The sequence below is a fragment of the Saccostrea echinata genome, unplaced genomic scaffold (genome assembly GCF_033153115.1).
Source record: "Saccostrea echinata isolate AGI-Se365-2 ecotype Australia unplaced genomic scaffold, CSIRO_AGI_Sech_v1 ptg000006l, whole genome shotgun sequence".
NCBI classification, from domain to species: Eukaryota; Metazoa; Mollusca; class Bivalvia; order Ostreida; family Ostreidae; genus Saccostrea; species Saccostrea echinata.
This window is the reverse complement of record NW_026889755.1, coordinates 2,733,147-2,748,177: the sequence shown is the minus strand read 5'-3', so window position 1 is coordinate 2,748,177 and position 15,031 is coordinate 2,733,147. Positions and strand designations below refer to the sequence as shown.

The 15,031-nt window shown below is 32.2% G+C and overlaps 1 protein-coding gene and 1 pseudogene across 1 annotated transcript; one reads left to right on the top strand and one right to left on the bottom strand.

The window, feature by feature from the left end:
- Positions 1–7,088: 7,088 nt before the first annotated feature.
- LOC133180162 (myb/SANT-like DNA-binding domain-containing protein 4) lies at positions 7,089–13,543 on the top strand. Its single transcript, XM_061314733.1, has 6 exons — positions 7,089–7,279; positions 7,648–7,715; positions 10,973–11,119; positions 11,410–11,478; positions 12,140–12,208; positions 13,341–13,543. Exons 1-6 carry the CDS (start codon positions 7,089–7,091, stop codon positions 13,541–13,543), a joined length of 747 nt encoding a protein of 248 aa, XP_061170717.1.
- Positions 13,544–13,935: 392 nt separating this feature from the next.
- Positions 13,936–14,813, bottom strand: LOC133180218 (putative nuclease HARBI1; annotated as a pseudogene).
- Positions 14,814–15,031: the final 218 nt, after the last annotated feature.

Here is a 15,031-nt window from a genome sequence, read left to right as displayed (position 1 = left end):
ACTGCATTACTGACACATGCATTTTTTTTTTAATTTTCAACAACCTAAACTCAGTATAAATATAGTTGAATTTAGTACAGAAGGACACTTGTTTCATGCAGCATCAATTTACTGGGACTTAAAGGAACAACATGCAATCATTGGTCCAGCTTAGTATGTAAAATTAAAATAAGTTAATCCAGGCTGGCACTACATACTTTTTAATGACCTCCCATGTTATCCTAAAAAAATTGGGAGTAATTGCCCAATCCAATTTTTTAAGGAGAGTTTCCAACTCTTCCCATTCAATTTCTGTAATTAAAAAAATAAAATACATTAATTCATGAAGTAAGTATTTTGATTTTTTCTTTTAAATTTTTGTATAACATGCATTTATAGTTAAAAAAGCATGTCTTTTTTGTAAGAATTTGTCAGCTTTCGGGGCTTTGGCCCCTGGACCCCCACCAGGGATTTGCCCTGGACCCACTGGGGCTTCAAGGCAGCCCCTAGACCTCCTGCCTTCTACTGCCCCCCCCCCCCCTTTATGAAATTCCTGGATCCGCCACTGCATATATATATATATATATATATATATATATATATATATATATATATATATATATATATATATATGCACAGGAGGAGGAGGAGAATAAAATAGAAATTATCATCAAACGTTTGCTTACAATGTAGAACGAAGTAGATCTACTGCATATATACACATATATATATATCACCAGGATATAACAAAATTACAAAATAAATTTTTTTACAGTTTATGGATCATGATAAAATCTTATGTTCCCTCCCCTTTAGCTGAGACTGTGATGCACGCCACCAATACGAATACATATATAACTATAATTTTGCTCGTGCACCATGCACAAGTTACAACATTCATTTACCATCATTACATTATATAATCTACCATTGTATATTAAATTAGAGTGTCCAGTGCTCAATTACACTATTTCTCGTTTCATAAAATAGCAAGTGTATATTCATTAGTAATAACGTCATTGTACAATTAGTTTCAACCATTGTTTACTATCCATTTTGACGCCAACACACTAATCTAGCGCATGCGAACCAATAACATCCAAAAGCCCACTAAAATTAACTCATAACGATAAAGAGCTCTACAGGAGTAAAATGCGAGGGCGAAAGTGCGAGTGGCCCCAACGGAACACCATATAATAAGAATATATACTACATGGAGAAAACAAATTTAATGAACCCTCATTTGTTAAACAGTTGAAAAAGTATGATATTTTCTTTTTTGTGGAAACTCATATAGGACATGATTTTATTGTTCCAAATATTGAGCCCTTTTATTGTCATACTATATGCAGACCAATATCTAATAATAATAGATACTTTGGAGGATTAGCAATATTTTGTAACAAATATATCAAACAACATGTGAAAATTTTAACAAACAACAAAGATTTTCAATGGTTAAAATTTGAAAAGGATTACTTTGGATTTGAAATTGATTTATACTTGTGTGTTATATATATTCCACCATTAATGTCCTCATATTATAAAGCTCTACAGGTAGATATGGACTGCATTGAAAAAGATGTATAGATACTCAAATTTGGAGACGTTGTATTATGTGGTGATTTCAATGCCAGGGTATCCAATGAAAATGATTTTATATCCAATGACAGCTGTTTATATGTACCCACCAATATTGACTATAGACCTGATAGAACTATTAATCAACGTTCAAGTCAAGATGAAATTATTGATGCAAGGGGCAAACAATTATTAGACTTATGCATTAGTAATCAACTAAGGATATTGAATGGTACAGTATTTGGAGACTGTTTTGGGCAATGCACTTGTTATACACCAAATGGGAGTAGTGTAGTAGATTACGTAATCGATTCCGAGAAAATTTTGCCATGTTTTTTTGTATTTTCATGTAAATCAATTCAACCCAATATTCTCAGACTGTCATTCAATACTAGAATGGCAAATATGTGCAGATTATTTTTTTATCCTCAACGTGTGACCTGCCTACATTTCATTTAAAACCCAAATTTGTATGGGAAGATAATTCAGCTGAAAAATTTTGTGCAGTACTTGCAAGCACTGAAATAAGTAAGAGACTGAATAGGTTTGTGAATAATCAAATTACCGAAAGTACACAGAATTCTGTAGACAAAGCTTGTGCTGAATTGACAGATATTATTCTCTCTGCAGCTAAACAATCTTTGAAAGAAAAGAGAAATTTATCTAACAAAAAAAAAAAAAAAAACAATAAAAATAATAAACATTGGTTTGATAATGATTTAGTCAAAAAAAGAAATAATTTACTGGAATATGCAAAAATTCTTACTAAATACCCTTAGACCCTATAGTAAGAGGACATTTCTTCAAACTTCGTAAAAATTATGCAAAACTCCGAAAATTTAAATATAAAGAGTTCAAAAACAGTATGCCAATACATTTTTGGGCTATTTTCATGTAATTCATCAATTTTAATTGATGAATTACATGAAAATAACCCAAAAATGTATTGGGAATTAATTAAAAAAAATCTCAAAACAGAGTACAGATGAAAAAGGTTCTTTAATATCCTATAGTGACTGGATACAGCATTTCAATATGTTAAACACTAGTGAAGCTGCTTTGGAGGAACATGTTTCTAAACTAGAATCTAATATGTACTTCAATGAATTGGACTATAGAATCACTAAATCAGAAATTTCTGAGGCAATAAGCAAATTAAAGTATAAAAAATTTCCAGGATTGGACAGAATATCTAATCATATGCTGAAATATGGACAAAGCTCACTCATTGATAGTCTGCAAAATTATTCAATATCTGTTTAGCTGGTGGTATTTATCCAAACCAATGGTCCTCTGGTATTATAACTGTACTTCATAAATCTGGTGATGCACATGACCCAAATAATTATCGCGGGATAACCATAACTAGTGCAGTAGGAAAATTAATGAATAGTATTCTCAACAATAGATTAGACAAATTTCTCGAGAAACATCAAATAATTAATGAATGTCAGATTGGTTTTACAAAAAAGGCAAGGACATCAGATCATATGTTCATTTTTAGAAACATAATTGAAACTTACTGTCAGAACAGAGATGGTCGCTTATACACATGTTTTATAGATTTTAGAAAAGCATTTGACACTGTAATTCACTCAGGTATAAAATATAAATTGCTTAAGTTGTGTGTTGGAACAATTTTTTATATGCTTATTAAAAGTATGTACAATAATAGCAAGTCATGCATTAAAATAAAAAATCACCACACAGATTTTTTCACAATAAAACTTGGTGTAAAACAAGGTGACAATCTCAGTCCAAATTTGTTTTAGATATTTAAAAATGATTTATCAGAGTATCTTAAAGATGCAAATGACCCAATAATACTGAATGGTAAAAAAGTACATAGTCTAATGTATGCAGATGATGTAATATTACTGTCACATTCAACAACTGGCTTACAAAGTAATATTGATAAATTGCAAAAATTCTGTTCTGATTGGTGTCTAAAAGTTAATACTAATAAAAGTAAGGTTTTAATCTTCAATAAAGCGGGAAGAACTCTTAAACATAATTTTATTTTTGAAAGTAAAGAAATAGAATGTGTGTCTTCTTATAGGTATTTAGGAATATATTTTAATGCAGCTGGAAATTTCTCTAGTGCTCAAGATGATTTGTACGAAAAGGCAATGAAAGCATACTTTAAATTGCAGAGAGACTTTTTATCATTACAACCAAGCATTAGAACATCTCTTCATGTCTTTGATCACACTATCAAACCAATATTACTCTATGGCAGTGAGATTTGGGGAATCTTAAATCGCCCATCTTTGTTTAACCGCAACAGTATATCTTTGCATGATTTTTACTCCAAACTAAAGTGTGAAAATCTCCATATGAAATTTTGTCAATTTATCTTAGGTCTTCATAGAAAGTGCTCAAATTTTGCAACTTTGTCAGAACTTGGTAGATTTCCATTACACCTTGATGTTGTAAAAAATATAATGAACTATGTGAATAGATTAGAAAATCTTGGGACTTCTTTCCCATTATTAAATGCAGAATACCTTCAAAGTAAGCTTAATGCTATTACATGTAAATCGCAGTCATTGTATGGTATAGTATGTAAATTTCTTCAAATTGTTGGGTTAAACCATATTATTACCATAAATAAACCCTTATATTTCAGGAAAAAAGGCAAAGAATTATTATATAATCATTACACAAATGAATGGTACAATATGAGAAATTTACAAAAAGGAAAACTTGAAACTTACATAAAATTTAAAACCAATTTGGTTTTTGAAAATTACCTAGCACTGTTATCACCTGAACAACGCAAAGTACTTGCAAGGTTGCGGACATCAGCACATAATTTACCAATAGAACGAGGTCGTTACTTAGGGGTTCCCAGACAACTAAGAATTTGTACAAATTGTTCTTCTCACCAAGTTGGAGATGAAAATCATTTACTCTTAGAATGCCCAAAATATAATTTACTTAGGCAAAATATGTATGAAAGTATACAACAACATCGTGAACAAATTTTACTTCTTGATAACATGAACAAATTAATATGGATATTGAATTGTGAAAATTATGATGTTCTTAAATCCCTTTGTGAATTGATCAAGGGAGAAATATAACGTGTCTTCTACACGTATATAGAATTTAAAAACTGTATACTTTTAACATTCAATAAATGTTAGTTTGGTCATAAGATAAGCAAACATGGTGACTTATAAAGTACCAATGCACTCTCCCGTGGTATTTTTTGGAATTTAGTGGAATATATCTATTCAGTTTATATTTTTGTATATGTATATCTCTGGCTTTTTTGCATTATGATATACGGTGGTACTTGTTTACACTTTACAATGTGTATTTCAAATTGTACTTGTTAGCAATTATATCAACTTATGAACCAAGAGTAAATTGACTAAGTATATGTATTAAGAAAATGCTGAATATTACTATTATCACATTTTGTGAATAATTATTATATTTATACGTTCTGTTTAATAATCATGTATGTAATATGCTCAAAAGGGCCCCGATTTGGAATAATAAATAACATACTATGTAGTATTGAGAAACTGAGAACCTTATATTCTCGGTACAAGTTTTGGGATTTAAACACAAAACAAGGCTATATATAAATGTAGAAACTAAGGATCTAATACACACGGTTCAAGTTTTGGGACTTACACACAAGATAAGGGATAATGTAGGATCTTATACACATGGTTCAAGTTTAGGGACTTACACACAAAATAAGGATATATATAGAAACTGAGGATCTTATACACACGGTTCAAGTTTGGGGACTTACACATAACAAGGGTATATATAGAAACTGGGAACCTTGACAACATTGCACAATGTGGTGGACTTATACATAAGATAAGGGTACGAAAACTGAGGACCTTATACACACGCTATAAGTTTTAGGACTTACTCCCAAGATAAGGATATATTAAGAAACGAAGAACCTTATACACACGTGCACAGTACAAGTTTGGGGACTTACACATTATAAGGGTATATATAGAAACTGAGGATCTTACACACGGTATAAATTTTAGGACATACACACAAGATAAGGGTTTACAATGAAACTGAGGACTTTACACACACGGTACAAGTTTTTGGACTTGTAAACAAGATGAGGGTATATATAAAACCTGTGGACCTTATACACACGGTACAAGTTTGGGGGTCGCCCGCATGGCGCAGTGGTTAGAGCGTTCGCTCTAGAGTCGCGAAGTAAGTAGTTGATCCTTACGTCGCGTGTTCGAATCCCACTGTGGGACGTGGAGACCGGTCCTTCGGATGAGACCTATAAACCGAGGTCCCATGTCACAGTAGGTGCTGGGAAGAAAAAGATCCCTCACTGCTCAATGACCCTGAGTGCCGAGTATAGGTCAAAATATGCAGCTCTCCATATAAGTGAAAAAATTCTCGAGAGGGACGTTAAACAATATACAAACAATTTAGTTTAGGGACTTGCACACAAAATAAGAGTATATATAGATATATATCTTCAGAGTTTATTTTTCTTATTTATAACTATATCGGATTTCCAATGTTTCGGCATGAGCATCACTGAAGAGACATAATTTGTCGAAATGCGCATCTGGTGCATTAGACTGGTACCGTATAGGATTTACATTATGCCTCTGCTGGTGGACTGTTAGCTAAGTACTTCGGTACTAGCTTGAAAATACGGATGTATATTTAATTGCTGTGGTAAAATTCAGAAATTTATTTCAAAATTTAGGATTATCTCCCTAATGCATAGTACTGATCCTTCGATGCTCCAGTCTTTGGCACCCCTTTTCAGCTCTTCAAAGTTTTTTTTTTCTTTTCATACAAATATTTTGGATTTCCAGAGTTTCGGCATGAGCATCCCTGAAGAGACATAATTTGTCAAATTGGTACCGTATATGATTTACTTTATGTCCCCTGGGTCGAGGCCTCTGTTGTTGGACTGTTAGTTCTCGGGGGTATCTACACCCCAGTAGCTAAGTACCTTGGTACTAGCTTGAAAATACGAATATATACTTAACTGCTCTGGTAAAATTTAGAAATTTATTTCAAAATAAAGGATTATCTCCCTCATGCATAGCTCTGATCCTTCGACGTAGTTGGCTCCAATCTTTGGCACTTTTTTTAGCTCCTCAAAAGTCTTTTTTATTTTGATCTTTTGGATTTCCAACGTTTCGGCTTGAGCATCACTGAAGAGACATAATGTGTCACAATGCGCATCTGGGTCCGCCGTCATAAAACTTTGAGAATTCTCAAAAAAATTCTCAACTCAAGTCTTGAGAATTACTCAGCTAAGAATATTCTTAAATTCACTGCCATAAAACGATTTGAGAATATTCTCAGCTGAGTAATTCTCAGGACTTGAGTTGAGAATTTTCTCAAGATTTTGTTCTCGCGAGACTGTTTTCGCGGATTTTTTGCGCTTATTGAAGCGGCCCAGAGGAGCTCTTTTTTGTCTAGAGGTAAGAAACCACATTGGTTACATGTAAATAACACGTATCGTCACTCGTATCATCTGCTTTTGGGGGGTAAAATCTATCATGAAAGAGAGTCAACGTAGTCAAAAGAAACGCTCACAAAATTGGGGAGATGACGAAGAAGTTACTCTCATCGAGGAAGTGAAATTAAGATCAGATGCCTTGTTCGGGTTGATGAGAGGGAGCGGGGCAAAAGGGAAATTAAAAGAAATCCGTGAAAAGGAGTGGCAAATGATTGCTGATAAACTAAATTCGTTAGTATAGACCTAATATATGTTTCTGAAATTCAAATGTAACATTATACTCGAACAGATATCGTATTGGAAGTACACTTACGTGCATGTTACCAGTATGTGTGCCTCTCCACAACATTACGTGTATACTAGATCATATACACAAGTTTAAGTATACATGTACATAAAACAGATATATGCTACAACGGTAAACATCCTGTTGTTTTATAAAATGGGTAATAAACTGAATAAAACACAACGCACGCACATAAAATTACCGTGATTTTTTTAATGGTACATATTGGTTTTTCCCTATCTATTTTTAGATCCGTTTGTATGTTTAAGCATGGAGTGGATCACTAATCAATATTCTTCATGTAATATTGTAGACAATTTGATTCAAAAAGAAGAAGCTGGGAGGAAGTGAAGAAAAAGTACTATAATTTGAAATCTAGAAGTAAGTACATGTATGCATAAAGCCATTGAAGAGGGAAGGGGGGGGGTACTTAGATTCAATTTTTTTTATTTTTCATTTCCATGGGCAAGCAGTTTTCTATTTACATAAATAATAATTCACTGGAATAATTATTGAATATGTGGTTGGGGATAGGATCAAGGGTCCTCTGCCCAGAGATGTAAATCTGTGTATCATATATTAGCCCAGCCCTGAGGTCTTTCTTAAAACAAATTATGTTTTTTTATGTTACTAATTTACAATGTATAATATTCCATGCAATGAAATTAAGAAACAGCAACTACCTAACATTTTGAACTATACTGAATTTATTAATCTCTTCATAATTTTACAATTACATTAGTTTTTTTATTGATGTATATGGCTCGAAATTCGCTCTTGAGTACATCTTGACCTATGATTTTAACAAAAGGAATATAAAATAAATTATTTAAAAAATTGAAATAAGAAATGTTTTATATTGAAAAGTATATTGCAAATATATAAAAAAGATAAAATAAGCAGATTTTTTCATCAACTTACTTTTTTTTCTTGAAATTAATTTGATAATTCCACTAGAATTACGCATGTGTAGGGGGACATTTTCAACCATGTCAAAATAAAAGTCAAATATACGGCGATAATACCTTGTACACAGAATATCTTCATTCACTACTGTTTAGGAAGGATAAAATTAACATACAAAAGTATTTTAATGCACATTATGCCTAAAATAAAAGAAAAATAAGAATTTATTTCTTCTCATATTTTGAACGTAACGTCTGTCAGACTCAATACACCGGGTACATTGTTATAAAATGGGCCATTGTTTATGCAAACTATTTTATGTTTCTTGTCTACTGATAGAAAATTTACCTGTTTATCAATTAAGTGATCGCAGATTCAACAGAAAAGCACGTGTGCTTAGAAATTAACAAATCTGTGGGATGCTTCCTGTGTCTGTCATGGCAAGTGGGCATTACGTTCTATTTTAAGAATGGAGCTCGGATATGCTTCTTCTTATACATTTGACTTAAAGGTTATGAATATTTAAATTTTCTCCAGTGTTCTATGCAAATGTGTTTACATTTCGATAAGAAGAGCTACAGAGAGAGCCCGAGAAGCCATGAACGTTTGTCTGTCAAGTGTTACGTTACACAAAGTATGTTACGTTCATGAAAATATAAGTTGTCTTTATCCTAGATTTTAAACACATATCATCAAATATTGTCAGCTGGTAGGTGTATTTTTTTTAAAATATGAACTTGCACGCTCTTCATCACTACATAAACACTTAAAATTTGACATTTCTTACATAACGCACCGATTGACAGACATTGCCTGAATACTATCGTAACGGTGACGGACAAAACGAATGTCTGTTCATGTTACGTGAAACAAACGGGTGCATTCAGATTTATACGTTCAGTGAATTAAACCAAAAAGTATTTTTATTTAAGAATATTAGGGTATCATAAGGCAAAATTTGTCTTTATAACTTAAACAATACAATTTTGTAGTTGTTTTCTTGCAGTTTTAAAAACGAGTCTGTCAGGGTTACGTGCATCCGTACATGTTATGATATAGGTTTGATCTATATGAAATAATTTATTTTTTTAAATTTCATTAGTATTTTCATAAATAATAATGTCTTGTGTATTATAATTTCAAAGAATAAAAGATAAGCTTTGAATGATAAATTTTATTGGCTCATTTCAAACAAGTATTGCTCAAGAAATATCGTAACATGACAGACATGGTGGAAAATTTGTATGTTACAAGCGTATAGCAGAGATTTATTTTTTAAAAATTCAAATTTAAAATCTGTAAGGAATCAAAATTTGAATAATGTCCATTTCTTACGGCAACATTATCTTTTTGATAAAATAATGAAAGTTTATGGTTTATTTGGCTGGCTAAGTAAAGGAATCTGTCACTGTTACGATCATCAGTTTGTGCATCAAAAGTAGCTTAATAATCTTTTTTTCTTCCACGTAAGAGTGAAAAAAATTTTTGCATTGTTTAAGGAATTGTTTAATTCTATTTTTTACAGATTATTTGTATTGCTAAGCATCAGAAATGTAATTTAATCATGTCACGTTTTATCATACGTCTGTCATGTTACGTTATATGTCTGTCATGTGTTACGTGACACATATTTCAAACATTAATAAAATATTTATTTTTGACTTGATTATCTATTCAAACATTTTTTTGTCCTATTTAGAGTCAAAACTTCAAATACACATAAAGAAATCTAAGAAAAAAACGTGTCTACAGAATTCTTTATTTGTCCTCTCAGAGCCATATCTCAATACAATTGTAAAATTGTGAAGAGGTTAATAAATTAACAATGGTGGCAAGTAAGACAAATGTTTTATAGCATGCGTGAGTGTGAGGATAGACAAATAATAAAATTATACATATAATAGGTATATATATTGACACAATTCAGTGAAAAATGAATGAATTCCAACAAAATTGTAATGGTATTAACTTGATAATATATTTAAAAATTTATTTTAGAAATATTTCTATTTTATACTGTGATTAAATGAATGTATGATATATATTTGAAAATGCATAATAATTATAATATTTGATGATTTATTTTTTAGAATCTTTTTAGCTCACCTGAGCTGAAAGCTCAAGTGAGCTTTTCTGATCACCCGTTGTCCGTCTGTCCAGCCGTCCGTCTGTAAACTTTTCACATTTTCAACTTCTTCTCAAGAACCACTAGGCCAATTTTAACCAAACTTGGTACAAAGTACCCTTGGGTGAAGGGGAGTTTAAATTGTTAAAATAAAGGGCCAAGTCCCCTTACAAGGGGAGATAATCAAGAAAAGACAAAAAATAGGGTGGGGTCATTAAAAAATCTTCTTCTCAAGAATCACTGGGCCAGAAAAGCTGAAAGTTATGTGGAAGCATTCTGGGGTAGTGTAGATTCTAAATTGTTCAAATCATGACCCCGGGGGTAGGGCGGGGCCACAATAGGGAAACATTGAAATATATAGGAAAAATCTTTAAAAATCTTCTCAAGAACCACTGGACCAGAAAAACTGAAACTTATGTGGAAGCATCCTGGGGTAGTGTAGATTCTAAATTGTTCAAATCATGACCCCCGGGGGTAGGGCGGGGCCATAATAGGTATTACAAGGGGGGAAGTCTGGTAATGAACAGCATGGCCAAAGTTACTCAGATGAGCGATGTGGCCCATGGGCCTCTTGTTTTCTTTTCTGAGTTATATCTTTTAATTAAAGGCAAAGAAAAGCTTGATGGGTTAAAGCACCCCAAAACTGGTGGTGGCCCCCCTCTTCCACCACTTACACAGGGAGAGGAAACATTTCTCCGCCTTGCAGATGGAGAACCAAATCTTTGTGGTGTACCAGGAGGGATTGATACAGATGGTATGGTTAACAAGTTAGTTATGCATGGGAATGAAACATCACATTGAATCTTTGGAAGAGAAAGAAATAAAAGGCAGAAAAAGTTATGGTGTAAATCATCAAGTTGAATAAACAACTTATGTGTTATTTATAATAATTTCAATCTCAAACATCAGTTTATTTTTTGAAATTACAGGAATTAGGATTATTAAGATCCTGGTATTTATAGCTATATAGTGATTTTTTTCTTATAGATTTAAAGAGTATCATAAATGAAGTTAATTATCTCAGATATTTCTTTAATTTTATAGCACCACATACTTCAGAATTATTGGCAGATATGGCAGATACTGAATCAACAGCTGAAAATTCCCAACAAGGTAAATAATGCTGCAATATTTCATAATTACTGAAGTACATATTCTGTTGTGTCTATAAAATCATTAAAATTTATAGAAAAATTTCAAGAATAACTTCAGTTAATAGTAACAGATGAATTAACTTATTGTTGCTTTTATATCTATCTATCTATCTATCTATCTATCTATCTATCTATATATATATATATATATATATATATATATATATATATATATATATATATATATATATATAATGCATACATCATATTGTGATAGCTATGAAATAAGAATGGATTTTCACAGCAGTATCACTACACCTGTTGATATAAAGGATACATGTACATGTAATGATGCTGTTAGTGATGGGCAGTTGGAATTTTTTTCATAATCAATTAATCGGAATAATCGGATTTTCTATAATTGATATTGAGTGATGTCTAAAATGCACTTTTGATGTATTTTGTATCATTGGATTCATTTATTATTACTTAATCCAGAGAAGACTGAATCAAAAAATCATAGGAATAATTGCTTTTAACTAATATTTTGTTTGATTGATTATCAAAATTATAATTGAATACCTATAATCGGGGACCATTTTGATTAGATAATTGATTTAATCGATTAATTGGTACATCACTAATTGCTGTAGCTACAATTAGTATTTCTTGGATTTCAGTTAAAAGTACATCGACTGAAAACCCATGTACATCAAAATCTCTGGAATTCAGCTCCAGTTCTTTACAAGGTAAAACGAGTATTACATATGTGACATATGGCAGAGTATGTGCGTAGTCTTTGCAATCCCAAGTAAACTTGGCACCAAGTACTGTTAGGTGAAGTTCAAATTTATTTAAATGATTGGCCAGATTCTTTTAAAGTTTGTAGGGGAGATGATTAAACAAGAGGCCCATGGGCTACAACACTCCCATGAGTCACCTTGGCCCTGCTGTTCTTTGGAAGAAAATATTTTAAAAGATTATTCCTTATTCCCTTGAAAACCAAATGGAACAAAAACATAAGGTGAGAAATGTTGCCCATGGCTACTGGCTTATTGGTTTCTTTTTTATGCCCACATGATTCAAGATTGAGAGATTCGGGGGGCATATACTAAGTATCTTTTGGTCTGTCGGTTTGCTTGTCCACAAAAACTTTAGACTTGGCCATAACTTTTAAACGAATGATGTTAAGGCTTTCATATTTCACATGTATTCCTTGTGACAAGACCTACATTTTTAACCTCACAAATCATGACCTAGACCTCGGATTTTTACCTACTTTTGAAAATCTTTATCCTTGGCCATAAGCTGCCATAAAGGTGGCGTCAATGTGTAACAGGGTTTTCACGTGAATGAAGAAAACTTTGGTTGTTGTGTTTATACGGTTCTTGTTTGTATCAATTTTGTTTCCACAGAGATAACCTTCAGTTTATAAAAAAGAAAAATTAAAGTCATTAAGTTTAATTTAAAAAAAAATTGCAATACATTTTTATAATGCTTTTCTTTTTTCATTCAGGAAGACAAACAAAATCATCAAAAAAAAGAAAGAAAAGAGAGGTCTGTATATTTTTTTTTTCAATTTTATGTCAAATACTTCTACACATACATATGTACTACACCAAATAATTAAGATAATCTCTCTCTCTCTCTCTCTCTCTCTTTGCAACACAAATATGACCAATGCAACCTAATTTGTATGTTAACACCTCCACTTATTTTTCTTTTTAACATAAACAGTTTTATAAGTTTTCTTAAATAAATTAAGCAAAGAAGAAAATATGAAACAATAATCTCATCCAATGGATTAGCACAGACATGTATGTATTACTCCTAACTGTGTATTTATATGCATTTCTGATGATTATTTTTTAACGTCTTCAGGTAATGAATCCAGAAAAAGGAAGATTGATGAATTAGAAGAGGCAAACTTAATTTTGGATAATAAAAGATTAGAAGAGGAAATTCTTAAAATTAAAGAAGAAAGGGAGGTTCTTGCATTGAAAAAAGACATTTTAGTACTGAAAAAACAGAAACTTGTTTTAGATATTCAGACCTCCTATCCTTGTTTTCTTGATGAAATGTAAATTTAAAATATTATTATCATGTATATTTAGTCAGCTTCTATAGTATTTGAAAAAAAAATGCATTAGTACATGTACTATCATTGTGAGAAAAGTAGACAAAATTAAGTTTTGATTTTAAGTGACATCTTTATCATGCATCAAGTTTTAGTTGTTTTGATCTATGGGGTTAGTGGTGTTAATACATGTACATGTATTGTAGATAACATTTAAAGAACCCTTGTGTGATAGATGTGTCAAGACAGAGAGAGAGGGGTGGTGGTGATGGTGGTGGGGAGATGTGTGTTAATTATTACTGGTGCACATGCCCGCCCGAGACAAAAGCTGCTGAGTCACAAAAAATTTTTGCTCTTAGTGAAAAAGAAAATTTGTTAGTTTTCCTCAAAATGTCTTTCTTAAAAGAAACCATTGGTGATGGCAATCCGTTTGGAAATACCCTCGTTTCTTGCAGGGGGAACAGGGCCATTGGCATTCACAATTTGCTGCAGACAGTTTCTAATGTTAATATCCCTGCAATCACTGGACACTATGGTGTCTCCCCTTTCTATCCCAATGTTATGCAGGATACTGCATGCAGTTATGTATACAACTGCCTGCTCTAGAGCTGCCTGCTCTGTGTAGATCTTATTCCAAAGTGAAGAACTTGAAACTTTCTCTTAAGGATCCCAAGTGTTTGTTCAATGAGAACACGGGTTCGGCAGAGAACTTCATTGAATCTATCTTCAGCAGGTGCCTGTGTGGTCAAATATGGGCTCATCAAGTGCTTTGATAGAGGGTAGCCAGAATCTCCTAAAAGAAGACCATCATGGGCTCCTAAAAAAAGTTAGCAAATTTGACAGGACTTGGTGCAATCTAGTCATATGCATGGTCTTGTTTTTCTTTTTTTTTTTTTTTTTTTTTTTTTTACCAAGTTACCCTCTAATATAAAATAGTATAAAAGGACAGATTTAGGAGGGGGGGGGGGTACCCCCCTTCCCCTCAAATAAAAATTAATTCCCCAGAGTTGGAATGTTTTAGGCAAGCAGAACTTAATTTTATCTATTTTTAAATAACTGTTCGGAAAATTCTAAAGGGGCCATATCCCTCCCCAATCACTCCCCTGGATAAATTCACTAGTGGTATAGGGAGGGTTAATTGATTTAGTATGCATGTTTCACATACCATTTTCAAACATTTGGAATAAAGTTGAATTTTTCCATATCCTGGAGTCATGAGTACTCCCAGGCCACCTGGCACTCAAAGATGTTATTCTAAAATTAGGATCACAAACCATCTGAAAAGGATTTAAAAAAAAAATATTTATATTGCTTACAAATGCCAGTGGAAATTAAACTTTATGTGCATTATAACACAGAACATCTTTGAAATTTTGTAATTAATTTAATTACCACTATAAGAATAATATTATAATAAACAGTTGTTACCTGGATGTTCAAACTGTGAAAACCCTTTCTATTTACATAATCTGCTTCATTTTCCTTAGGGATTGAG

What these genes read in the sequence shown, in the direction of transcription:
- LOC133180162 (XM_061314733.1), top strand. Translation starts at nt 7,089, where the DNA reads ATGAAAGAGAGTCAACGTAGTCAAAAGAAACGCTCACAAAATTGGGGA. An exon ending in ATTGCTGATAAACTAAATTC is followed by an intron (nt 7,280 to 7,647) that starts GTTAGTATAGAC and finishes GTAATATTGTAG; the next exon opens with ACAATTTGATTCAAAAAGAA. An exon ending in CAGCTCCAGTTCTTTACAAG is followed by an intron (nt 12,209 to 13,340) that starts GTAAAACGAGTA and finishes TAACGTCTTCAG; the next exon opens with GTAATGAATCCAGAAAAAGG.